This window comes from Meriones unguiculatus, chromosome 5 (assembly GCF_030254825.1).
Source record: "Meriones unguiculatus strain TT.TT164.6M chromosome 5, Bangor_MerUng_6.1, whole genome shotgun sequence".
NCBI lineage: Eukaryota > Metazoa > Chordata > Mammalia > Rodentia > Muridae > Meriones > Meriones unguiculatus.
Genome location: NC_083353.1, coordinates 1,649,460 through 1,676,596, shown reverse-complemented (window position 1 = coordinate 1,676,596; position 27,137 = coordinate 1,649,460). Strand labels below are relative to the sequence as shown.

Below are 27,137 nucleotides of genomic sequence, written 5' to 3'. Positions count from 1 at the left end.
GGCCGGCCGTGGCCCTCACTCCCGGCTGTACAGCCTGCTTGGCTGCTTGTCCTCTGCCGGCCTCCCCGGCTTCTCTCGCCAAACTCGAGGGAGCTCCACACGAGGTAGCTGTCCTGCGCCCCGAGCGTGGGTGTGGGCTTGGCTGGGGGAGCGGCGCTCCAAACCCAGGCCTGCACCCCGGTCTCCATCCCCGGCCCCCACCGCCCCGCGTTCTGGAGCCCAGCAAACCTCCTGTTTTCTGCGGGGTCGAGCCGCGGTCGTCTTCCTCAAGTTTTGGGTTGTCCTTCAAGCGGAGCCAGCCTGAGAGCTAGTGGAGTTTCCCTGGGGATGCCGGGGACGGAGAGGAGAGAGGCGAGAGCGGCCGGTGGGGAGTCATAAAGTTTTGAGAGGGTTTGGGGCCGCCCAGTCTCCCGTGGTCAGGCTCGAAACACCGCCCCACGCGAGGAGGCGCGAGGACATCGCGCCTCCCTCTCCGCCTCTTATTTCTCTCTTCCCATCCCTCCTCCTCCGCGCTCCCTCTGCTCTGCCCTCCCCCACCCCCTGATCTTCCCCCCCTCCATCCTCCCCCCCCCCGATCTCCCACCGCGCTGCGCCTGCGGGATCCGCCCAGAGTCCCAGAACCCCGGCTCTCGCCCAATCGCGGGCGGGGGCGGGGCCTGCGGGGGGCGGGGCCGACGGAGGAAGGGGTGGGGAGGGGCGGGGAAGGACCCGCTTCCCCGGCTCGGACTGGCGGCCACCGTGGCCCAGGCGGCAGTGGTGGCGGGTATGGGCGATGGGGGCGCGGAGCGGGACCGCGGCCCCAAGCCCCGGGAGGAGCCTGGTGGCCGCAGTGGGCGTCGCGGAGACCACGGTGGCGCGGAAGATTTGCGTGCTGACACGGACAGCGCGAGTCCGAGGGAGACTGCCGGGACCTCCGCCTCTAGCCCTGCGGGCTCCAGGGAGAGCGGCGGGGACAGCGACGGACCGCAGACGCTGGCCGAGACGGACCACTGCCGCCGCATCCTGGTACGAGGTAAGGGGACAGCCCCAGCTTTGAGTCCCTGGGCCACCGCGCTGCTCTTCCTGGGGCCTCCGACCTCCCCTCGGCGTCCGTCTCTCACTTCCTAGCCCGGTTCATTCATTCGGCAGTACAGTCTGCAAAGGTTCCGAGTGCCTATTGTGTGCGGGACACTGAGCCGAACGCAGGGGACAAAGCAGGGGCTGGAAGGAGCCTGTTTCTCTGCCCTGCAGTTGGTCCTGCTAGACCCGGCCCCTCTCTCTAGGCCCATCTCTGCTAGTTGATGTAGTAAGGACAGGAATCAGCTGGGGAAACAGGACAGCGAAAGCCAGGGCCCTTGCGCCGAGGGTCTCCGAGCAAGGGCGGAGAAAGTGTCACGCGCGCTCTGGAGGGGCAGGCTTGGGAGGAACCGGAGCGGACAGTTGCTGAAGGCCGGGCCGCCGGCCGAGCGCTTCCCTGCCTCAGCCCAGCCTTGTCTCCCAGCACCGGCCCTTGCGTGGGTTGTTGTCCAGAGATGGCTGGGTGGGCGGAGGGTGGGCTCCGCTGCTCCAGTTCCCTCTCGCTTGGACGCCCCTCGGCCTGGCCTAGCTTTCTTCCTGGGCTCCACCGGCCCTCAACCAGTCTTCCAACCTTCCCAGCAGCGAACTCGCCTTCACTGCACTCTCCTGCCAAGGCCCATCCAAACCCAGGCCCCCAAAGGCAGTATTTGGGATCTGGGCCTCTCCCAAGTGGGCCTGCCCTCAAGTGGATCCTAGGCCTGGGGTCTGTTGTCCTCCTCCATCGGACAGGCTCACTAGGCTTCACCTAGCTGCTGCTGCTGCTGCTGCTGCTGCTGCTTCTTCTTCTTCTTCTTCTTCTTCTTCTTCTTCTTCTTCTTCTTCTTCTTCTTCTTCTTCCTCTTCTTCTTTTTCTTCTTCTTCTTCTTCTTCTTCTTCTTCTTCTTCTTCTTCTTCTTCTGCTTCTTCTTCTTCTTCTTCATCTTCTTCATCTTCTTCGAGCCTCTTTATCCCATGTGCCTCTCCTGGAACCCACAGTCCTCAGGAGGCCAGTGGCCATAGCCAATTTCCTCTCTTCTGCCTAGGAGAACCTAAGTTTCTTTCACCCGAGTGTCTGATACCTTGGAGCGGGTGGGGTTCAACGGCCCTGAACCCCCCCCACTCCCATTGTGGGTGGCCCTGGGGATGTGAAATCTGGAAGCCTTGCAGATCTCCTCAGGGCAGGCACGGAGGCAGCATGCTGAAGACAGCAGAGGCTGTCCTGAATTCAGATGCAGGCAGGCACCCTGCAAAGGTGTGGTCACTAGACTGGTGGCCACTGCCAAGGGACCCTCTTGGAGTTAAGGCTGTCACACCACCAGGATGCGAAGACTTGTTGATTAAATTAGAGTTCCATTCTGTCATCTGAGGGGTTCTGAGGGCAGGAGTGAACCACAGCTGAGTTCCACTGAGGAAGTCTGCAAGGCCTTCCCAGCTCTTAGGATGAGGACCTTGCTAGCACTAGGCATCAAACCCACCTAAGAACAGGCGTTTCCTCTTGTCAGGAGAGCTGAGATCTGAGCCCAAACACCGCCTCCTCCATTCTACCAACCTTTATGTAGAACAAATAAATCTTGTTTATGGGCATCAGTGGGATTGTCTTTGGCGCAAACTCTTAGAGGTGGGAATGAAAAGTGACCCTCTCTACGGTAGAGCCACTTAAGTCAGGCAGAGATACATAGGTGGGTTTGCCCAGGTCTGTCTTTGGTGGGAGGGGGGTGTACTTTCATAATGTTCACACACATGATTCTCTTATATTTGTAAAATGTAACTGAAATATGTAATACGAAGCACAGTTGTCCTCTGGACTGAAATAAAGAGCAAGTGCAGAACTCACAAATCCCTCTGCTCTGCCCCTCCCCCATTTAGTGAGGAGGCTGTTATTACAGGCCTGAAATGCCCAGGACGTCATTTACTGCTAATCCCTGCTAGGCAGGGTCACCCTGCTAGTCGCTGCTCAATTACTCGAAACCCCAACACAGCTAAGAGTGGAGACCTCCAGAAGGGAAGCCAACCCAATGCTAGGGAAGGGAAGGGAAGCCTCTGCTGTCCAAAATGAACAGCCCTCCCATAAGCCCTGAGCACATTTTACACACACACACACACACACACACACACACATACACACACACACCGTCCTCTGGTCCTCCAGAGACGATCCCCTCACGTCCTCTAAGGAAGCCAGGAAGCCGTTAAAAGGTGCAGGGGAGAAGATTATCCGCTGTGGTTGCCATGGCATAAGGCTCCTAAGAAGTGACCCCACTCTCTCCACTCCTTCTCACCTCCTTCCTACCCCTGGGTGCGGATTGGCTCAGAGAATCCTTTAGCGTTGGAAAGGCCAAGGACAGCTGGAGTAGAGTGAGCAGACCTGGTGTCTCACCTCTGGCACTGCCGCCCTCCCCTGGGTGATTTCCTCCTCCAGGAAGCTCGCTAGGGGTCCAAGTTCCTGTCAGGAACGCAGAAAACGCTCTGCAAGCTCTCCATAAGGATTTGTTGAAGGGCGGAGTGTGTAGCTCTGCTGTGACCTACAGATCCCGTTCAACGGATGGGGTGTTATTTGGTAGTCAGGAGCCTCTCTGAACTAACCCCCCACCATGGCCCCAGGGACTGAATTGCTGCGGAAAGCCAGCAGTTTAGAGGCAAAGAACCGGCTGATAAAGGAGAATCTTACAAAAAAGTGGTGGGGTCCTCCTTAGTCCTCTGGGGAACCCTGTTTGGTCAATGTCTCAGATTTCCTCCGGGAATACAAAGCTGGGATCCGGCAAGGCCCCTGTTCGGCTCACCCTGCCTTCAAAATGGAGGCCTTCTCTGCAGTCGCTCACTGGCCGTTTGTGCTGTGCCACCAAGATGACAGGCAAGAGCACACCACAGGCTTCTACAGCCCGACCTCCTCCAGGACCCCACCGCCTCCAAGGCTTCCCTTGGCCAAGGAGGGGTGGTGTGGAAGGAACCTTTTGTTTTGTCTTGGAAGGGGCTCGTGTTGGCAGGAGGCCACCGGAAGGAATGGGGCCTCACCCTGCAGTTGGCCAACCCTGCACTTTCAGTGGAGCGGGCTTGGGACAGCCAGAGGACAAGGGGCAGGCGTAAGACACAGATCCCTGCAGTTGGTGATCCAAGCCTGCCGCCACCTTTGGTTCAGGCCCTTGGTGCTTCTGCATCTGAAGAGAATTCAGCTGATCTGATAGATCTGCGAATCTGCTTGGTCAGGGGTACCCCGGAGCCTGGTGCCTCCTCTGCAAGTCTCCAAGCTCGGCAGGACGCCCCGCGGGCGGATCCTTCACGGCAGCACCGCTCACCCAGCCGGCTAGTCACCCACCGGCTAAAGCGCCCTGGAGAGGAAGTCTGGACGCGCGCCCGCCCGGCACCCGGAGTCCAAGGGTCCCAGGAGACCGAGCGTTTGGCCTGAAATCGCCTGAACCGTGACCAGAGCACGAGCCGGCCCCCGAGGGCCGTGAGGCCGCCCTGGAGGAGCACCCGGCGCCGCGGCTGGGGCGGCTTTCCACTGGGCGGCCCTCGTCCCGAGCCTGGGGGCCTCGGGCTGCAGGCCGGGCCTGGCGCAGCGAGCAAAGCCGCGGCGGCCCGCACGGCAGAGGGCCGCGCAGAGTCCGGGCCCGGGGTGCGGGGCGGCGGGGCCTCGGGGCGGGGCGCCCCGTCTGCGCACACGGCTCCGCGCTCGCCCGGGCTTTACAAGACCGCTCAAAAAGCCGCACTTTTGGAGCTTTGGAGCTTTTTGTTTTTTTAAGTTAGTGTTTGCGGAGAGTACTCTGATTTTATTTTTATTTGTTTGTTTGTTTGTTTGTTTGTTTATTTTGGTTGCTTCGCTTTCTGTCCCCCGCTGCTTCGCTGGCGTCGGCAGGAGGCCCGCATTCCCGCCGCTGCTCGGTGCTGGCCTGGTCTGGGTCTTTATTTTCCTGGGTTCTAACCACCCTCCCACCACAGGAAGCTGAAGAGATGGGGACGAGCTGCACGGGCTTTATCTCCAGCTTTCTCCTGCGTCGGCGCGGTGGACCCCACACCTGAGGACGCTGAGCACAAACCCCTGGGAACCGGGAGCTGGCCGGCGCTGGGCCGGGTCGCTGGGCCTGGGAGCCGAGCAGCGGCCGGCTCGCCCCTAAGGTCTCCTTGGCGATTCAGGCTCCGTCGGCGAGGACGGGCGCCTCCGCCCGCTCACTCCCGGTTGGGTCCATTTCCTCGGCTCCATCTCCGTCGGGGGCGACGGTGGGGGATGAGGTTTTGGCCTTCTCGTTGGTTTAACAGGAGAGAAGTTGGCCGGCCTCGGGACCCCGGAGGCTGTGCAGGCCGCAGAAGAGGCTGTGCAGGCCGCAGAAGAGGCTGTGCAGGCCGCAGAAGAGGCTGCGCAGGCTGCAGAAGAGGCTGTGCAGGCCGCAGAAGGGGCTGTGCAGGCCGCAGAAGGGGCTGTGCAGGCCGCAGAAGAGGCTGTGCAGGCCAAGGAAGGGGCTGTGCAGGCCGCAGAAGAGGCTGCGCAGGCTGCAGAAGAGGCTGTGCAGGCCGCAGAAGGGGCTGTGCAGGCCGCAGAAGAGGCTGTGCAGGCCGCAGAAGAGGCTGTGCAGGCCAAGGAAGGGGCTGTGCAGGCCGCAGAAGAGGCTGCGCAGGCTGCAGAAGAGGCTGTGCAGGCCGCAGAAGGGGCTGTGCAGGCCGCAGAAGAGGCTGTGCAGGCCGCAGAAGAGGCTGTGCAGGCCGCAGAAGGGGCTGTGCAGGCCAAGGAAGGGGCTGTGCAGGCCGCAGAAGAGGCTGTGCAGGCCGCAGAAGAGGCTGTGCAGGCCGCAGAAGGGGCTGTGCAGGCCAAGGAAGGGGCTGTGCAGGCCGCGGTTCTGCGGCGCAGGCTGCCCCGCGGGAAGGCCAGCGGCCGCCGGGGTCCTGCCGGAGGTGGGTGCGGTCCAGGCCGGGCTCGAGGCTGTGGGCGGCCCCGGCGCCAGCCTCGCCCTCCCCAAGGCTCCGCGCCCGAAGCTCGCAGTCTCTTCCTGCCTCGGCCCGCTGACTCCCCTGTGCAACCGCACCCCCGGCCCACCGAGGCGCGGCCCCGCACCCGCTCCAGGGCGTGCGGTCGCGGGCAGGGAGTGTCGGGCAGCAGGGACCCCGCCCCCCGCCCCCCCCCCCGTTCCAGCGCGCCCCGGAAAGCACGAAGGACAAGGACGCCAGGCCTAGCCTTCTACTCCGTTCTCAGCACTTAGCAGGCACCCAGACACTGTCACACAGGTGACAGGCCGTTGGTAACCACGGCCCAGTCCCTGGGCCCGAGGCGGTCAGTGACACTCCCCAGCGAATGCTCCGAAACCCCTTATTTTGGCGTTACACGTTCGTGTGGACAGGAGGAGCACACAACTGTCAAACTCTGAGATCAACAGCATCTTATCTTTGAAATTCCTAACTTTGGGAATCGCTAAAACTAAGACCCAACAGAGCCTTAATTTCTTTCTTGTCACGTGCGTGTGTGTGTGTGTGTGTGTGTGTGTGATCACTGGGCTGAGGAGGCCGAGCCGAGTCTCTCTTTTTTTTTTTTTTAAAGATTTATTTATTTCATGTATATGAGTGTTCAGTCTACATTTACATCTGCCAGAAGAGGGAATCAGTTCACATTACAGATGGTTGTGAGCCACCATGTGGTTGCTGGGAATTGAACTCATAACCTTTGGAAGAGCAGACAGTGCTCTTAACTACTGAGCCATCTCTCCAGCCCCGAGCCGAGTCTCTTGCAGAGCCTAGGAAGTGCATCGCTGCACCGGATGCTTCTGTGAGGTTCAATCAGCAAAATTAGCCAAAATTGATTGACCAGAGGGGCAGCCGAGTTGGTAATGCCAGCCCACTCTAGGAGGCAGAGACAGGAAGGTTCAAGGTCCGCCTCGGAGTCTCAGAAGAAGAAGGAGAAGGAGGAGGAGGAGGAGGAGAAGGAGAAGGAGAAGGAGAAGGAGAAGAAGAAGAAGAAGAAGAAGAAGAAGAAGAAGAGGAAGAAGAAGGAAGAGGAGGAGGAGGGAGGGAAGGAAGGAAGAGAAAGAAAGAAAGAAAGAAAGAAAGAAAGAAAGAAAGAAAGAAAGAAAGAAAGAAAGAAAGAAAACGAAATGGAAACAACTCAGATCTAAGGACGAACCAACTGGAACCACAAGTACGCCTGCCAGTCCTGAGGACCGCAGGCTTAGAAAAATGGACTTGCTCTCTCTTTCGCTGGAGGCTTGACCTCAAGGACTCTGGCCTTGCAGGGAGGATCCCACACCCTCAGGGTCCAGCTTAGACACACACACACACACACACACACACACACACACACACACACACACACCTTCCTCGCCTAGCAGGCGCGGGCTTTAATTCCAGAACACGTACTTCCCAGGAAAACAGGAGCTGAGGTGGCCGAGGCTGCGGAAGCCTCTTCCCTACCCCGCGAGGCCTTCCAGGCGCTCTCCCTGGCTATCTTGAAACTCTCTGAGAACCTGACACCGCGGCAGGCGGCCGGTCCAGCAGCTCCGAGTCTTGGGGTGCGCATTGCTAACAGTAGCTTGTAGCTCGGAAGGATCTGCGCTTGGTCTAGTTTAGTCTAAACGCAGTGAAATGAGCTCCCGAGCTCCCTCCCCCCTCGCCGGCTTTTTGCAGATTTTTTTTTTTAATGTTTCACTGAAACAAATTCCTAGCAGCAAAAGCGCTGATTTGAAAGGCTTTCACGAATTTAACGATGTTTCCTTATTATCAAGTGGGAGGGTTCACCACAACGTCCTTCACACACAGCTCCTTTACTTACTCATTTTTGCTGTGTGTGTGTGTGCGCGCGCGCGCGCGCCTCTGCGTCCTGGAGAGGGAACTCAGGTTGTCTCTCCCCATCTCTGCCTAGAAAGCCTGAGCCTTCTCCCCATCCCTCTGTCCTTTCACAAGGGGGCCCAGGACTGGAAGGCAGCCATTTTCATTGCCTTGTAACCTGCGCTTCTGGGCCATCAGCATGTTTGGTTTTTTTAAACATCTGTACAGCTATGTCTTTATTTCCCTTCTGCGCACTTTAGACACAAAGAATCCTCGCCTGTACTAACAACTATGTGGTGGGTGTCTCTTTGCACGGACATCTGTCCCATGGCTGGCACCCTATTGATGGACGTTGGGCTGTTTTCTGTTGCTATTGCTTACATGCTGCAGTAAATAAACGTGGTTGTTTTTGTTTTGTTATTTCCCCTTGATGGGTATATCTTTGGAGAGCTCCTCAAAGTAGGTTACTGGGTCAAAGGGTGTCTGTGTTTATACTTTGAAAGATAATACCAAATTGCCCTTGGTACTGGAAGTTTACATTCCTACCAAGAATGCCAGGCAGTTACTTTTTCCGAATTCCCTCTGCACCCCAGGGGCTGGGCAAGAACCCTAGCTTTGAGCTGTTTCCCTAGTCCCTTCCTTAGACTTAGTTATTTTGTTAGTTGGTTGGCTTAGGGTGGTTTGCTATTGCTAAATATTTTATGATTTTATTCATGTGTGTGTACATGAGACCAGAAGAGGCTCCTGGATCCCCTGGGAGTTACAGTTACTCGGATCCTTTGCAAGAGCAACATGCCCTTTCTACAGACAGTAACATGCCCTTCGTGGTGAGCCTTCTCTCCAGCTTCTGCTTTGGCTTTACGTTTTATTTACTACATGTGTGAGTAGAGTGTTTGAAGGTCAGGAGCCAGTTCTTTTTATGGTGTGGAACCAGGTCCTCAGGCTTGGCAGCATGACACTTGACCAGCTGAGATGTCTGGCTGACCCTGGTTTTGGTATTTTGAGACAGTATGGGCATGTAGCCCAGGCTAGCCTGAAACCCACTATGTGGCCAAGGTTGAGCTTGAACCCTGGATCCCTGTCTCTGCTTCCCCACTGTGTGTGAGAGCCACCACACCTGCCTCTTTACACATGGATAAATACTGCCAAATTATTCTGCAAACAAAACAGTTCTACAATTCACATGGCTACCTTGTCCACCCTAAACTTTGTCGGTGTCAGGTGGCTGGGGCCGCTGGTTCCTGGTGACGAAGCTGACTATCTTCCCACACCTGTGAGCCCAGCAGCAGTCCAGTTCCTGACCCCTCCTTCTGACCATCTTTTCAAATGCCCCTTTTCTTATTCATGGCAATCCCGTGTTACAGTCCTCCCACCACTGCTTTCAATACTATTGTGGCTGCTCTAGTTTATGGCTTGCTCTGCAGCTTCATGGCAGCCTTTGTTTTAGAAATCAGGAGCTATGACGTCTTTTCAGTCACTAAGTTTATCAAGCTTTGCCATGTATGGAGAGAAGCCCCCTTCCTTCCCTTCATCATCTGTGTCCTTTCCAAGGCTGTTCCCAGGCCCAGAAAAGCACACGCATATGAGTTGTGTATTGCAAAATCATGCGGTATTTTCACAGACTCCTTTTCTCGTGTAGCAAATATTGCATGGGAATAGATCTAGAGCGTCTTCCTTTTTTGAATAACTAAACATTGTGCCCTTGTGTGTAGTTAATATTTGAATAACTAAACATTGTGCCCTTGTGTGTAGTTAACATTTGAATAACTAAACATTGTGCCCTTGTGTGTAGTTAACATTTATTCATTTAACTAATTTCCTACTGATGGGTATTCAGGTCGGTTCTTTTCCTTAGTCACAATTTATAAACCTTGTGTGTGTGTGTGTGTGTGTGTGTGTGTGTGCTCGAGCATGTGTGTGCACGCGTGCACCTGCAAGCTTGTGACGGATACATGGGAACAGGGGTGCACACGCCCTGAGCGCCTTCTGCAAGCACATGCAGAGGTCAGAGCAGGACGAGGCATGCTGTCCTCCATCCCGGCTGGCTGAGGGCTTCAGAGCCTCTGCCCTTGAGCTAGGCTTTTGTTGTGCGTGCTGGGGGTTCACACTTAGGCCCCTGCACTTGCAGGACAAGTTCTCTTACCCCGCAAGCCGTCTCCCCAGCTCCAAGGCTGCATCTTAATTTAAACAGGTAGGTTTTCAAAAATTCATTTATGAAAAATATAACAGCAGCTGAGCTCTTCTGTTATATTAAGGAGTTGCTGTCTTGTTGTCATTTTGCTTTGCTTTGTTTCAATGCTGGAGTCGCAGATGGCCCCACCCTACCTGGCGTGATGCCACTTATTAATTTTGTTGCAGTACCCTGGTTAGGTTTCTTAGAGGAGTCTTTTTGTAGATGAAGTGACATGATGTTTTGCCAGAAGAAAAAAAAGGCCATATCAAAGAAATAGGACTGCTTCTGACATGATGATTGTGAACACTGCGGACAGTGAACATCCATTATACTATTCTCTTTAATATTGTATATGTTTAAAATTCATTGTAACAAAATATCTACAATAATTGAAATTGTTTCACACAATATGGTATAGTTCTAATGACAAGATAAATTCCTAGAAGCAAACATTTAAAAACACAACAAAACTGTTATAGGTACTTTTCGATGTTGTGCCAAAACACGCCAGCTTAGCTACCCAGCAAGGATGGGTGAGTCAGCCACCGCTTCCTTCCAACTGAGGCCGTTCTTTACCTTTAGAGTAAACCCTTTCCGAGGAAACAAGCAACCCGCACCTGTGCTTAAGCCTGTCTTCATTTTCTTCATCTTCTGCATTTTCATTCCCCCACCGTGTCTTTAATTATTTATGCAAATTGGCTTTTGTTATTTCAAGTTTGAAATCGCTCTTTTAAACTTAAGATTACCTATTTTGTGTGTGTGTGAGTGTCCGCCTGCCTGTGTGCGCCTCCTGTGAGAGCCACTGTGTGGCTGGTGGTGGAACCCGGGGCCTCTGCTGGGGCAGAAGGGCTCTCCGTGGCTGAGCCCTCCATCCCTGAAGAGGCTAGTTCTGTACTGAGGGAACAAACCCTCTTTCTGTGTTACAGATATCCCTCAGGTCTTTTTCTTTTTAAAAAATCTTTCTGAGATTTATTTCGTGTGTGAATCAAAACTGAAACTGTCGTAACTGTCGTCGTGTCTAATTACTATCTCCTTTGGGGATTCTAGATGTTTGTCCCTGATTAGAAATGGAAAGGGGGAGGAAGGGAGGGAGGAAGGGAGGGAGGGAGGGAGGGAGGGAGGGAGGGAGGGAGGGAGAGAGGGAGGAACTGTGGAAATTCGGAATCTGTGGAGGGATGAATCCATTCCACACAGCTGCATGCAGACACTTGTCACTTACAGAAAATGGTGCTGGGCGTCGATAAAGCAGCATGCAGACTAAAACTGGAAAGATACGGGCTTAGCATGGCCCCTGGACAAGGATGACACGAGAGCATTCTACATTAAAAAGAAGAAGGAAGGAGGGAAGGAAGGAAAACAGAAAAGGATGCTGCACACACTGCTTGCCCACACATACCCTCCGAGCTCTTTTCTCTCTAACACTAGTGCCGTGCAAATGCTAGTTAATAGTAATTAAACTGTGTCATTTAGCCGTTTTTTAACTAAACGCTTTGATCTGCTTTTGCTTGAATCCTTGGATATGCACCCGAGCACACATTTTAAGGGTCTGAGAGTTTAGGAGGAAGGTTGGGAGGCAGTGTGGAAGCACTTATCCCGTGAGTTCAAGACGCTGGGGTCCTTTCTCAGCAAGGGGGGGTGGGGAGGAGGTTCTTCCCCCAAACTAAATATTTATTTTTTAATTATACAAAGGATGGTGAAAGAAATTTTCTTTCTCTGATCACTTCTGGTCTTCAGAGGGAACAGAAGGGGAAGTGTTCATCCTGCCAGCCTTGCTCCTGTGTGGGTACACACGAACACACAGGGGTCTACTCTAGCTAATACACACACACACACACACACACACACACACACACACGCTTGCTGTGGCACTTATCAGTGCCTGAGAAATGTTCATCCAGGTTAGTAGATGAAGACAGTCATCATTCTTACCAATGGCTCCAGAGAAGCCAAAGGCTCTCTGATCACCCAACCTTTATTTTTTGTTTTAATGAAACTACGTTATGATAGGTTTGACTTCATCACATTTCCAGTATTTCTTTAGGGCAGAGAGCTCTTCAAGGGTTCAGGAGGGCCTGTGCATTTCCTGTTGTTTGTTTGCTTGTGGATTGGTTGTATTGATTTTATGTGCTATTACGTTTTCACGGAGACAATGGCTCTCCAACCCACCAATCTGATCCTATCGCCCCAACCCCTCCCATTAGTTCCCTCTCTCCCCCGCCTTGCTACCCCACTTTCTTTCGCTTCTCTTCTTCATATGTGTGTATACATACGTATATGGTTTTCAGTGTGTACGAGCAATTCTAGAATCCAAAAGTGAAAACATGTGTGCTTTCTCCTTCTGATTCTGTTTTATTTCATTTAACTTCAGTTAATACAATAACCTCCAGTTGCATCTATTTTCCAGCAAATGACTTCTTTAATTCAAAGCATACTTCTTTCATTAAAATTTCCATTTGTGTGCGTGTGTGTGCGTGCGTGTGTGTACATGCGCGGCATACCGGCATGCCGCAGCGCTTGTATGGAGGCCACAGGACAACTTCCTGTGACTCTGCTTTCTCCTTCCACCATGTGGATCTGGGGATGGAAACCGGGTCACCAGATTCTGTGGCAAATGCCTTAACCCACTGAGCTCTCCCTGACCCCCAATTTAACTCTTCTTTATGGCTGACTAAAACTCCATTGTTACCACATTGTTTATCTGCTGGTCTGTGGGTGGACACCTAGGCAGATTCCATATCCTGGTTGTTGTGAAGAGGGCTGCGTTGCCTCCCCGACCTGGCACTTTTCACATTGTATCCATTTGTGTTCTATGAACAGCGCCGAGACCCTAATCACCCTGATTCTGGCCAACAGTTTCCTAGTCTGCGAAATAAAATGATGTTTGAAAAATCTGTAGCCCCCACGCTGCTCTCCCAGCCCCTTCTCTCACTCACTGTGAGCCTGAGCGCGTTCCCATTTTATTAATTTTTAAAGAGTTATTTATTTTACATGTAGGAGCGTTTTCCTGCATGTGCGTCTGTGCGCCACCTGTGTGTCTTATAGCCCATGGAGATGAGGGCATCAGATAACCTGAAACTGGACATCCATGGAAATGAGCTCCCACATGGGTGCTGGGAATCAAACCCAGGTCCTCTGGAAGAGCAGCCGGCGCTCTTGACCACCGAGCCACCTCTCTACCCAACACTTTTCGCTTTAATTAACCACTGTTTCTTCTCCTTTGGCTAGTTTGTTCAGTTTTCCACCGGACTGCCCAGCTTTGGGCGTGGTCTTGGGCGGCTGAGTACGTTCTGACCAGGAGACTGTTCTGCCTCTTCTCAGGTTCTGTGTTTAACTCTTTCACTTCCTGCACAAGCATTTGCTGATAAGTACCCATATTGGTCACTGTTTCCCTCTGAACATGTTTTTCTTTGATTTTTTTGAAGCTCTGTTTTTGCTTTTGACTGTTAATTTGGTTCTGCATGCACTAGCTGATGGATGCCTTCCTCCAAACAATGAGCTAACTGTCCAAGGCCCATGTCTTTAACAGCCCAACTGATCTGAAATGCCTCAGGACCCTGAGGGCGTGTGGCTCGGCTTCCAGCCCCCCTCCCAGGGTCTCCCGCTTTGGCGACTCTTGATTTACAGTAGATTCTGCTGTGTGGCGAGTGAGAATTTGTTTCCTCTTCGTGTGTATGTGTGTGTGTGTGTGTGTGTGTGTGTGTTTGCCTATTTGTTCATCTGTTTGACAGCGAGCCTCTCCACGTAGTCCCAGCTGTCTGTCCTGGAATTCCCTCTGCAGACCAGGCTGGCCTCAAATTCACAGATCTTCCTGAGCCTGCCTCTCCGTGCACCAGCACACCCAGCACTAGTTTGCTGATTTTTATTGTTGTATAGTCATTGTGCACGGTGCGGGTCACAGCATTTTCCGAGGCTGGGGAGGTGAATGGTGCGGGTCACAGCATTTTCCGAGGCTGGGGAGGTGAACGGTGCGGGTCACAGCATTTTCCGAGGCTGGGGAGGTGAACGGTGTGGGTCACAGCATTTTCCGAGGCTGGGGAGGTGAACGGTGCGGGTCACAGCATTTTCCGAGGCTGGGGAGGTGATGTTCTCAGTAAGCCTTGGTTGGGGTAAGGGCACAGAAACAGTGTGAGGCTGTTATCCCCGTGCTAGGAGGCAGAGACAGGAGGATTCCTGGAGTTTCCTGGCCAACAGTCTAGCCAATCCGTGAGCTCCAAGTTCACTGTGAGAAACGATCTGAAAAACAAGGCAGAAAACAGTAGAGGAAGAAACCGACATTGGCCTCTGGCCTTCACACCCTTGAACAAACACCACACACACACTCACGTGGATTGTGTACTTTGACCAATTTTTCCTCCTTCCACTCCCCCCCTTTAATTACTCCCATTTGCTCCCCCAGTCTTACTTCTACTTTCATATCCTATAGAATTTACACATACATATATATACACATCTGTATAATTTATATCCAGAGTTGAGGGAAACAGGTAGTGCTTGTATTCCGAACCTGGCTCATTTCAATTGATGCAGTGGTTTCTGCCTGCATCCGTCCCTGCAAATCCCGTCACTACGGCCGCACAGATGCCACTGTGTCTATGCCCTACGCCCTCTCCGTCCATTCATCTGTTGGTGGACAGCCTGGCTGGGTACCGCTATGATAAAACTGGGTGAATAGATGTCTCTATTGTTGAATTTTGCCTCTTCCTTTTGAAAGCCCCTTCCCCCCTTTTTTTCCAGACATGGCTTCTCTGTGTAGCCTTCGCTGTCCTGGACTTGCTCTGTAGACCAGGCTGGCCTCGAACTCACAGAGATCCGCCTGTCTCTGCCTCCCTGAGTGCTGGGATCGCAGGTGGCCACCACCATGCCCGCCTGAAAGACTTCTTAACTATTTAATTTCCCTCAGTACTTGAGAGTGAGTTTTCCACAAGGAATCGTTACAGTGGCAGCATAATATTTCTGGATTTGGGCAGAAAGAATGCGGTCTCAGGAGTGAACACGTGAAAGCGAAGCAGGGGGTGTGCGCCCACAGCCCCAGCACTCCAGGGCCGGAGCAGGAGGATGGCGGAGTCGAGGCCAGCCTGGGCTACATAGCGTGACCTTGTCTCATAAAAACAAAACGAAAATGAACAAGAGCAAAGCCGCCCACAAACAGCTTCATGCAGGAAGGGTCTTCCTGGGGCCAGGCAGGAAGTGATCCAGAGACGACCCTCAGGATCCTGTGAGAAAGACCCTGTCTGGCCTGGAGATTGGGTTTGTAGCTTCCTGGTTTGTTTAATTATCTTCTCTGCTCCCATCATTACCTTGTCTAGTTTAAAAATTATTTTTTAAAATAATCAGTTATATTTAAAAATGAATGCTTTTATTTTAAAGAATTAATTTATTGCTTCTTCCCCTTCCTGACACAGGACCTCTGGAAACAGAACCTTGACTATTTTGCTGGTTCCTATGTCCTCAGATGCTAGAACAGTCCTTGGCACATTGATAAAGGTGTATTGAATGCTTGAATATTTATGATTGTTCTTATTTACATGGATGGGATAAGACTGTGTGTATTATTTATTTTAACACATTTCTCAATAATATGCTCTTTTACACGTATGATCACTTGGCATGTGTGCACATATCTCCGCCAGGTGTGCATGGATGTGTACCACATGCATGCAGCGCCTGTGGAGGTCAGAAGAGGGAGCCAGATCCCAGGAACTGTGGTCACAGATGGCTATGAGGCGCCTTACGGGTGCTGCCCACTGAACCCAGGTCCTCTGCAAAAGCAGCGAGTGCCCTTAACTTCTGAGCCATCTCCTCAGCCCCGTAAATGTGTTGTAAGTTTACTCTATTGCCCTTAGTGTCAATCACATGACCATTACCTCGTCGTTTTTCACTGCTATTAGATATTTTACAGTACGGGTCACAGTACCTTCAGCCATTTCCCTCTGGGTAACACTGAGGATGCCTTGAAAAAAATTTTAATTGTTATTGTTGCTTTGGGTCTTATTGTGTAGCCCAGACTGGGCTGGAACCCACAGCGATCCACTTGCCTTTTGAGTGCTGGATTAAAGACATGCACTATCATGCCAAGCCTATGTTTTGAGTTTTTAATATGTGAGTATGAGGGTGTCTTAAGTGCACAGGTAGAGACCAGAAGACAGCATTAAGTGTTCTCCATGTGTTGTTGTTGTTGTTGTTGTTGTTCTGATTTGTATGTGTGCCTGAAGATATATATACACCACAGGGCACAGGACCCAAAAGGCTGGAGAGGGCTTTGGAGCCCCGAGAATCAGTTACTCATGGGTGCTGGGGGTTCTGCACAAGAGCCGCAAATGCTCCTAACTGCTGAGCAGTCTCTCCAGCCCCTCCACCGTGTTTTTTGAGAGTCTCTCACTAAGCCTGTAGCTGACTGGCCAGTGAGCTCCGGAGCTCCATCTGCCTCTGCTCCCACTCCTGCTGGGATTACAAACACCCACCTTGCTCAGCTCTACTTGGGTGCTGGGGCTCCAGCTCAGGTCCTGCTTGTAGGGCAATCCTCTTGGCCCTGAGCTATTTTTACAAAACTGTATTTTCATCCAACTGTTTATTGTATGTTTGAGACCCGGTGTTTTGCTCACAAGCTTTCCTTCCACTTAAGAGGCATCCTTTGCGTCTCTTCCAGCCTCCTGTGTTCTATATGCTTAGGAAGCTATGAATAGAGCTGGGTTTGTTGGCACATGCTTTTAATCCCAGTACTTAGGAGGCAGAGGCAGGCTGATCTCTGTCAGTTTGAGGCCAGCCTGTTCTACACAGAGTTCCAAGTCAGCCAGGAAAAAAAAAAGAAAAGAAAAGAAAAGAAAAGAAAAGAAAAGAAAAGAAAGCTCATCACAAATAGGTTATGAGAGTATCCTCGAACTGGCTGGTGGGTTAAGAACAGAAGCCTGGGTTCTTAGCACCACATGCCAGCTCACAACTCTGTAATTCAGTTCTAATGCCCTCTTCCGTGTCCTGGGAATTCTCAGTGGCCACATCTAGACTTACCCAAAGAGTGCCATCAACTGGGGACTAACTACCCAGACGTTTGGGCCCCTGGGAGACATTCTTATTGAAGTGCGGCCTACACACGGGTCAGCTTTTTTCTAGGAAACACTAAGTTTTGAAATGGCAGGCGTTTCTCATGCGCTGTTTTAAGTCTTTTCACAGGCACAGCATACACAGAAACACAGGGGCCATTACTGTGCTCCCTCTCCACTCATGACGGCTTGTTTGGTGACAACACGATACTCTGGCTTTGTGGTTTCCTTTTGCTGTGGTTAACTTCTCGTTTCAAAATCCTTATAGGGCATCAAGAGGCTGTAAGAACAGCACAGAAAGATCTCGAGTCTCCACCCCCAGGCTGGCTTCCCTCATCAGGAGCATCCACAGCACATTATCAAAGCCAGAGGACAGGGTCAGGCCTGGTGTGCCACACATGTAATCCCGGCACTCAGAAAGCAGAAGCAAGGAGGGTCAAAAGTTCAAGACCAGCTCCGGCTACATAGAGAGAGAGATCCAGGTTAACCTGGAACTCAGGAGTTTTTGTCTCAGAAACACACACACACACAAGCAAACAAGAAAATTGCATGGGAAATTGTCAGCGGGATAGTCTGAGAAGCTGGGCCTTCCTTGAACTCCATCTGTTTGTGCTGTCACTCCTCTGTGTCTGACAGCCCCGTGATGCCTCATCACTCTCAATAGGTTCAAAAAAATGACTGAAACACAGACCCGTTACCTTGCCACAAATGGCTTTTTTTTTCTTTCTTAAAAAAATTCAGAAGCTGGGTATGGTAGCACACACCTGTGATCCCAGCCCTCAGGGAGGCAGAAGTAGGCAGATCTCTGTGAGTCTGAGGCCAGCCTGGTCTACAATGTGAGTCCAGGACAGCCAGGGCTACACAGAGAAACCCTGTCTTGAAAAACCAAAAAGAATTTTTTAAAGACTTATTTTTATTTTTATTTCTATGCATGCCTGTGTGTGGCTCCCGCACAGCATAGGTGCCCTCAGAGGTCAGGGGCAGATCCCCTGCAGTTGCGAGTCCTGGCCTGGCTGCTGGGAGCCAACCCCAAGTCCTCTGCGAGAGCAGCAAGCGCTCTTACTTGCTGAGTCAGTGTCTCACTGTAGAGCCCTGGATGTCCTGGAATTGTAATCCAGGCTGTCCTTGAACTCACACTCGCAGAGATTCACCCACTCTGCCTCCTAAAGGCTGGAATTAAGGTCACACACCACCACACCTGGCCTACAAAGGTCTCTGAAATGTTCCCCTTATGTGATCAGATCCCCCATCTGCCCCAGTCCCTGGCGGTCACTGCTCTGCCCTCCACCTTCATGATTTGGCCATTTTGATGTTATGTAAACAGAAGTGTGTGTGCATGCCGTCCGGGGGCTGGCTTCTGTTGGTATTATTTTTTATGTATACAGGCATTTTGCCTGCAGCCATATCTGTGCACTCCATGCCTGGGAAGACCTGAAGACATCAAGATACCATGAAAACGAGTTACAAATGATTGTGATCCATTACGAGCGGCTGAGAGTCGAGCCCAGGTCTTCTTGAGGAGCAACTAGTGCTCCTCACCACTGAGCCCTGGCTTTCTCCAGGTCTGGCTTCATCCTCAGCGTATCCACTCCCGAACACTAGCTCAACAGTTTCTCCAACCAGCCTCCTGCTAAAAAACGTTTGTTTATTTTCTTTTGGAGGCCATTAAAAGAAATTTGGGGGTCGGGGGTGTGCTTCAGTAACTAGAGTGCTTGCCTGTCATGCTTGAAGCCCTGGGCTCAATTCAGAGCATCGACCAAACTAGGCATGGTGGAATATGCATGTAATCCCAGCAGGTGGATTAGGAGTTCAAGGTCATCCTCAACTACAGAGAGAGCTTGTAGACAGCCTAGAATCATGAGACCCCATCTCAAAAACAAACAGGTCCCGAAGAGACAGCTCAGCAGTTAAGAGCACCGGCTGCTTTTCCAGAGGACCTGGGTTCGAGTCCCAGCACCTACATGGTGGCTCACAACCATCTATAACTCCAGTTCCAGGAGATCAAATACTTTCTTCTGGTCTCCAACACACATATGTGTGCATGAATACAAGCAAAACACTCATATATATACATATATATAATAAAAAATTTGCTAGTTGTTTCTTTAACTCTCTCAGTAACCACAGGCTAGCTTCCGGAGTGGCGGAACCATTTTACCAGAATCCAGTGTTGACATCCTCAGCAGCCTTTGGCACTCCCAGCTCTTTTCTTTTCTCTTCCTCTTTCCTTCCTTTCCGCCATTCCTCTCTGCGTGTGTGCTTTTCTCCCCTCCTCCCACGGCATTTGTAATTTCTGTTTTGACAGGTGAACCTAACTGAGGCTCTAACCTGCTTCCCTAACACTGGTGATGCACTGGTGTTCCTGTGTGTGGCCTGAGGCCTGGTGGGGGTCAAGGGTTGCCTTCCTGTGTAGCGGCCTGAGGGAGGGAGCTGACACCCACAGAGGCGGTAGCAGATGTACCTGTATGGTTTGACCTCAAGGTTTTCATGCTTCAGGGTGGCCCAGCGAGGCTCCCAGGAAAGGGTTGAAGCCTGCACTGCCAGCACAGTCACCTTCCTCCTGCCGGTTCCTGCAGGCACTCATCTGACCCGCACCTCTGCAGACAGGCTCTCTGGGAGTTGGCAGGAAACCGCTGGTGAGGGTGGGAGCCGAGCAGGGGATCCAGCCCCTCCACAAGGCTGTCACAATGGCTCTGCTCTTCTGGAATATGGAAAGTACTGGACCTGAGGCTCTACACAGTCCCAAGAGGCCCATGGTTCCAACAACACCCTAATAGCAAGACCTCCATCCATCACAATCCTCAGCTGAGAGCCTGGGAGGGACCTGCACTGGCAGGGGGCAGGGGGAAGGGGGCTGTCCCTTCTCTGCAGAGATGACCTTTCTGACCCCACCTCCACTGTCCTAACCCCAGCCTCACTCACCTGCTTCCAGGGCTGACTGAACAAGAAGGGCTGATCAGGACCAGGGCACACCCTGAAGGCTGAACAGGAGCCATAAGGTCAGGTCTTGGCATGGGAGCAGGAAGGAGTGGCTGACACTAACTGTCTTCAGCAGAGATTCTAAATGGAGGACCACAGTCCTTTGGGGCTGCAGGCAGCCTCCCGAACCCATATCCACTGTCACGTGTTCTCCGAGGGAGCACTGGGCTTTTCCAGAAGATTCCTCTTTACTCGTTGCTGAAGTCTTTGCGGAGACCGTCAACACTATGTTAAGGCTGAGCCAGCGTGTTCACAAAGTGAAGGGTGGCTGGCAGCTGCTGTTTGCTTGTTGGGGCTGAGCCTTGTGCCCACTGGGCAGGTGCTCCACTGAGCTGCATCTCCAGACCCTGCTTGTTGCTATTGTTTGTTGAGAGTGGCTCTCACTCTGTAGCCTAGGCTAACCTTGAACCTGCAGTCTTCCTGGTAGCAGCACCCTCGTGGTGGATTACAGGAGTATGCTACCAGCCTTGGCTTAATCAGAGTGCTTCTACAGTTTGCGGACAGTGGGACCTTCAGGAAGTGACTTAAAACTTGCCTCTCATCTGTCAGGTGGGGGAATGACAGTTCCATCTCTGTGGAGACACTGGAAAGGTTTAAACTCCGGACTAACAGCAGGCGGGGGGGGGGGGGGAGCACTTCTCTGTTGGTATTGTTGTTTGTTTACATGTCTATGAAGTGACCAGATTCACCGCGGTCAGCCCCACCCTCACACCTCTGGACTCCTTCCTGCGTTCATATCTTTAAAAATCATTTTAACCATATGTGTCTGCAGAGGCATATGTGCACGTGTGTATGCATAGCCATGAGTCCAGAAGAGAGTGTAGAACCCCAAAGCCGGAGTTACAGGCTGTGCTGGGGACAGGTTCTTTGCAAAAGCAGTAATCGCTTCTTACCGCTGAGCAGTATCCATAGCCCCATCTCCCCCTGCTTAGGACTTACGCGTAAGCCAGTTAAGCTAGTAGCCTCGCAGCACATAGCAAAAGCCGCCTTTGCGCCCCCTGGAGGAAGTGAGTGTCCTCGAAGGCGGTGGCATGTTGCAGGGATTTCCTGTTTTGTGGTGGTGGTGGTGGTGGCAGCGGCGATGGGGGTGATGCTGGTGATGGTGTTGGTGGGTCTCTGGCGCCCCAAGGCAGGCCTTGAACTCCTGATGCTCCTGCTTCCGCTTCCCAGGTGCCGGGAAAGCACCGTGGCCTCCTGAGGGGGTGTAACCTTTGCAGGCTGCAGCCCCTCTCCCGTTGTGGGCTGATGGATCCCACGGGCACAGTGCTGCCTGATTCCACTGTCTGTTTTCCACTGCCTGATTCCACAGTGCTGCCTGTGCTAACAGATTTCACACCAGCAGCAGGAGCTTACAGTAAAGCATTTTCCCTTTGTGAGCGCTCGCGGGTGCTTTGTGGTGACCCTGGGCTGCAGGTCTTTGGCCCTTCTTTAATGGACTCCAAAGTACCAGAGATGCTGTGTGTGAAAGACAGTGGCCTAAAGCCTGGGGTGGCTCGGCGGTACAGGGACACGGCAAGTTGGGTAGTTCCCTGGATGGAGGATAAGCCAGCAGCCTGGCGGGGTGCTACCAGCCCGTGGGCTCCTTTGAGAGTTTCCAGCTCCAACTCTGCCTTCTATAGCAAGCACATCAGCTAACCTCCTTGTGGACCCCAGGAGGGATCAGGGCTCCGTGTCTCCAGGAAGCCTTCTATGTCTGACCACATACACTTCTAATCCACCTTTTCCGGGCTTGAGGGCTTGTTTCTGCTTGTCCCCGATCTTCCTTACTCTGCAAAAAGAACAGAACCCTCATGAGCCATAGTGAGTCCTTTCCACAAAGGCCATGATAGCCAGTCTGACATTTTTATTGAGGTATACGCACTCCTTTCTCTCTCTCCCTCTCCCCTTCCCTCTCTCTCCCCACCCCCTTCTCTTCCTCCCTTTTTCTCCTTCCATCCCTCTTCCCACCTCCTCCTCCTCTGTGTTTCTCTCCTCTCTCCCTCCCCATCTTTCTCTCTCATTCCTTCCTTATCTATCTGTCTGTCTATCTATCTCTAACTACCATCTATCATCTATGTCTATCTATCATCTCTATCTTCTATATATTATCTATCATTCATATCTATCATCTATCTATCTACTCATCACCTATCTATCATCTATCTATCAATCATCCTTCTATCTATCCATCTATAGCTATCTCCATACCCATTACATATGTCTCTCTGCTTGGGGCTGCTAAGGAAGCTCAGCTTGGAGAGGCTCAGCAAGTTCTCTGAGATCAAGTATTCAGGCTGAAACCTAAGGATTCCTGAGAGGATCTTATCAGGGCTTGAGTTCAAGGTCAGCCTGGGCTACACCATGAAACCCTCTGAAGAAGAGGGAGGAAGAAGAGAAAAGCTTCACAGATGATCTAACTCAGCTAATGAAGTAACCTGGCTCCCCTCCCTTTACGGTCTTTGCAGATGCCAAGGGAACCATCCGGGAGATTGTCCTGCCCAAGGGCCTGGACCTCGACCGGCCCAAGAGGACCCGCACGTCCTTCACAGCAGAGCAGCTGTATCGCCTGGAGATGGAGTTCCAGCGCTGCCAGTATGTGGTGGGCCGGGAGCGCACGGAGCTGGCGCGTCAGCTGAACCTCTCTGAGACCCAGGTGAGAGCCAGGTTTCCACCATCTGCTCCTGGCAGATGAGGCCTCACAGAAAAGACCATGACTGGGAAGGAACACATACACATAGGGGGAACTTAGAGCTTCAGGTAAGAGAGAGCCAATGGTGTTAACAAGAGGGCTGGGCTGACAGTGGCGACATGCCTGTAATCCCAGCACTCGGGAATGCTGGCAGCATAAAGACTTGGAAGCCAACCAGGGCTACGTCCTGGTCCAGTGAGAACCTACCTCAAAGCAAACAAAAATTAAAAGATAAGGAAGAAAGGAGCAAATGGATGAACAGAGAGAAATGGGAGAAGGATCTGTGGTTAAAGATCTAAGTTCAAATCCCCAGAACACACATTAAAAGCTGGATGTGAGCATCTGTAATCTGTGGAAATGGGAGACAGAGACACTCTTGCCATGGGCATTTGCAATACAGTGAAAAATTAAGGAGACCCTGTCTCCAGCACGGTGGAAGACAAGGACCAACACCCAAGACAGCCCTCTGACCTCCGCACGCAGGCCGTGGCTCACACGTGCCCATGTTCATACACACGAGAAAGGAGAACAGGGGAGGGGAGAAAGTCAAGTTTCAATACAAGGGATTATTCATATTTAAGGAAAATGGAAAACGCCGTAGAAATGGGGGACATTCAGGGTCAGGGAGAGAGTGACTTAGGGGATGTCTTAGTCCAGCTCTATCGAGGTGAAGAGACACCGTAAAAGGAAAACATTTAAAAGAAAAAACATTATAAAAGACATAAAAAACATGGCTTACAGTCTCAGAGGCCCAGTCCATCATCAGCATGACAGGGAGCATGGGGGCAGGCATAACACTGCAGCAGTAGCTGAGAGCCACATCCTGCTCCACAACCGGAGACAAACACTGGGCCGGGTTTGGGCTTTTGGAACCCCAGAGCCCACCCCTAGAGACACACTTCCTCCCACAAGACCACACTCACTCCAACAAGGCCCAAATCTCCTGACTAATCCTTACAATAGTGACACTTTGTGGTGATGAGGCACTCAAATACAGAAGCCTTTTTGTTTGTTTGTTGTTGTTTTTCAAGACAGGGTCTGTCTGTGTAGTCCTGACTGTCCTGGACTCGCTTTGTAGACCAGGCTGGCCTCGAACTAACAGAGATCTACCTGCCTGTGCCTCCCTCAGTGCTGGGATTACAGGTGTGTACCTCTGCACTTGGCTGGTCATTTTTACTCAAACGATCACAATGATATTGTCTGGTAAGAGGTGCCTCTGGATGGTGATCGCCTGGCGTCCAGGGAGCAAAAAATCCAAGCAGTTCCAGGCACAATGGCAGGAGCCTGTAGTCCCAGGTTCTTAGGAGGCTGAGGCAATAGAACTATGGCTCAGGAGTTTGAGACCAGCCTCAGCAGCCCAAGGTGAGCCCAGAGAAAAACAACAAGGGATCTTGGAAAGAGACAAACCTTGCCAGGCTGGGCTGGGGACCTCTTTATTCCTTTCAGCCCTTTCTCGCCTTCTGTCACCTTCCCCTCATCTCAAGGTGACTGAGTTCCTCTTAGGTAAAGGAAGAGCCAGACCCTGCTCCCCTCTACCCCAAGAAGGACTGGCATTTTAACAATAGTATGCAGGCCAGGGATGTGGCTCAGTTGGTAGAGTGCTTGCCTAGCATGCATGAAGCCCTGGGTTCAGTCCCCAGCACTGCATAAAATGGGCATGGTGGTGTGCCCCTGTAACCCCAGCACTCCTGAAGTGGAGGCAGGAGGGTCAGAAGTTCAGGGTCATCCAGTTTGAGTTCAGAAGACGGCCTCATACCACATACGTAAACCTGACCAGGGGAAGAAATGAGAAAAGATGAGGTTTAGAGTGAAGGAAAAGCAAGAGGCTGACTCAGTAGTCCTCTGCTGCAACTGGCCAACAGATGGGCTAAGGACAAGCCAAGCCCTAGTGCAGACAGTCACCAGTTAGCTTAAGCACGCGTTGCTCTGGCTCCTCATCAGCGCCAGTGCGTTGGCCCTGACCCAGAAGTCCAGAACAGCTGACCACACAGGAACAAAACCAAAGCCACCTTCCAGACTCGGACATCCAGATACTGTATGAGCCCATGGTCCCTTTGAGAGATGAATGTCTAGTACTTGCCTATCATCCCTGCACTCAGGAAGTTGAGGCAGAAGGATGCAGCGTTCAAACCCAGCCTGGGCTTCATAGGGAGGAGCCCTTGTCTGATACCTAAATTATTAATGGCATTTTTATTTTTAAATGAACAAGCCTTAGAATTGAGCACCAACCTCGGGCCCAAGTTGTTATTCTGGGTGTGTGTGGGGGTTCCCAGCCCTGGAAACCTCACTCCTGCTCTGCTGTGGGCCTTTGTGGTCCAGCAAAATATCAGGGCAGGAAGCCACCCAGAACTCCTTGAGATCCAGGGGACCAGGATGGCAACCTGCAGAAACCCTCAGCAAGCACTAAGGCACCCAGAAGAGACAGGCGATGCCCAGGAAACACAGGACGTGCCCTGGCCCTTAGGAGTCAGCCAGCAATCATTTCCTGGAAGAGTGACAGAGCAGAGCCAGAAAGAATCAGTACAAGAGCCAGACGCAACCAACGGCTTCTTACAGGAGAAGGGATGGTCTAGGGCACGCTAAGCCTGTCTCAGAGTCTCTGAGCCTCGTAAACTCGCCTCTGGGGCCCTGGGATTGGTGGGGGAGGGGGAACAGAGAGGCACAGGTGTTGAGAGTGCTCTTCCAGCAGCACACTGGGAGTTTTCTAGAAATCCTGAAGCCTCCATCCTGACTCAACTCTGATAGAAAGAATTTGAAATGAGCCCTGGCACCAGGATTTACAATGTACACAGGAAATTTGTGTGCAGCCAGGCTTAAGAATCCACACGTGACAACAAATGAAACGCTAGGACCCAGCCCCAGCCCAACCTACCCTTGCCTTCTCTCCACATCTAGGGCCTGCCTGCTGGGAGTCTACAACCCACGCTCCCCCCCAACCCCCGTCTGCACAGAGAACTCTGCCAGGAAAGGGTATGGTGGGGCACACAGCTTCCAAGTTTTGTCACTCCACATTGGCCACACCCCCTTTCATTGTCCTTCCTCCTGCCAGAGTGGGTTTGTTTCTTTCCCTGTGAGACACTCTGCTTTCCCAGCACAGGAGTCATGGCTGTGGAGCCCTTGTCAAGTGGCTAAGAGCTGGAGACAATGAGAAAGGCTCCAGCCCTCCCCTTCAGGGCCTCTGGGCTGCTGTCGTGCTCTTCCTCTGCCACGCGCTGTCCCCGCTCATGTGACACCGGGCTAGGTGTGGAGTTCAGCTGACAGAATGCTGGTCCAGCATGCACGGAGCCCTGGGCCGCATCCTAGCAAGGCCTACAACCAGAAGTGATGGTAGGGCCTGTGAGGCAGCACTGTGACCCAGCAGGAGGTTCAGAAGTTCAAGGTCACCCTCAAGTACACAGCAAATCCGGAGCCAGTCTGGGGTACCCAAGGCCCTGTCTCCAGGAACGTAAACCAGCTGGCGGCAGCTGGCTGCTTGGTGTGGGTCTCAGTCTAGAGGGCTTGGCCTAAGGCAGCGTAGACTCTTCCTGTAGGTGGGCTAGTGGCAGAGCGGTGAAGGGGTTTTGAGATTTAAGGTCTCGGGTCAGCTCCTGGGTACAGGCCACCATGGGATGACTCTAATGACCGGCTCTTCTTTCTGTCCCGCCCTCCCCACCCCTGTGCCTTTTACCCCACCCCCTCTGACCCTCCTCTCTTTGTCTCTTGGCTCTGCCTCCTGCCCCTCCCCTTTCTCCTGTCACCCCTGTGCCCTCTGCCCGAAGGTGAAGGTCTGGTTCCAGAACCGCCGCACCAAGCAGAAGAAGGAGCAGAGCAGAGACCTGGAGAAGCGGGCATGCTCCTCTGCCTCCGAGGCCTTTGCCACCTCCAGTGTTCTGCGGCTCCTGGAACAGGGCCGGCTGCTCTCCGTCCCCAGGGCTCCCAGCCTCCTGGCACTGACCCCTGGCCTTCCAGCTCTTCCCACCGGCCACAGGGGCACCTCCTTGGGTGACCCCAGGAACTCCTGCCCACGCCTCAATCCAATGCCCTCAGCCTCGGTGGAGTCTCCTCTGCCACCCCCTCTGCCAGCCATCTGCTTTTCCACAGCTCCGCTCCTGGACTTGCCTGCCAGCTACAAACTGGGGTCCTCGGCTTTTGAGCCCTACAGCAGGCTAGAACAACAGAAAGTAGGCAGCCCTGGCCAAAGTGACAAGAAAGCTGACATTTAAGAGCCCCACCCCTGTGTGACACCGAGTCCCCAGCACAGCACTACCCCAGCCTCCTGGCCCCTGTGGACTATACGGAGCAGGCCTGGAAAGGAAGGGGGGGCACAGCATGCGCCTCGCACCCGCCCTCAGCTCAGAGACTGAACCAAATGTCTTTGGTCCCAATGTACTCTGATGAGTGAGTGCCATGTCTGTGTGTGTGTGTGTGTGTGTGTGTGTGTGTGTGTGTGTGTTCGTGCTCATGCATGCATGGGTCTGCGTGTGTGACACTGAAATAAAGAAGGGAACTGGTCCCAGCATCA

At 52.6% G+C, this 27,137-nt stretch overlaps 1 protein-coding gene across 1 annotated transcript; it reads left to right on the top strand.

Annotated features, from left to right (window-relative positions):
* Positions 1-710: 710 nt before the first annotated feature.
* Positions 711-27,137, top strand: Vax2 (ventral anterior homeobox 2). The gene is made up of 3 exons (XM_021641680.2): positions 711-1,012; positions 22,413-22,600; positions 26,395-27,137. Exons 1-3 carry the CDS (start codon positions 766-768, stop codon positions 26,836-26,838), a joined length of 879 nt encoding a protein of 292 aa, XP_021497355.1. The 5' UTR covers positions 711-765; the 3' UTR covers positions 26,839-27,137.

What these genes read in the sequence shown, in the direction of transcription:
- Vax2 (XM_021641680.2), top strand. Translation starts at nt 766, where the DNA reads ATGGGCGATGGGGGCGCGGAGCGGGACCGCGGCCCCAAGCCCCGGGAG. An exon ending in CCGCCGCATCCTGGTACGAG is followed by an intron (nt 1,013 to 22,412) that starts GTAAGGGGACAG and finishes CGGTCTTTGCAG; the next exon opens with ATGCCAAGGGAACCATCCGG. An exon ending in TGAACCTCTCTGAGACCCAG is followed by an intron (nt 22,601 to 26,394) that starts GTGAGAGCCAGG and finishes CTCTGCCCGAAG; the next exon opens with GTGAAGGTCTGGTTCCAGAA.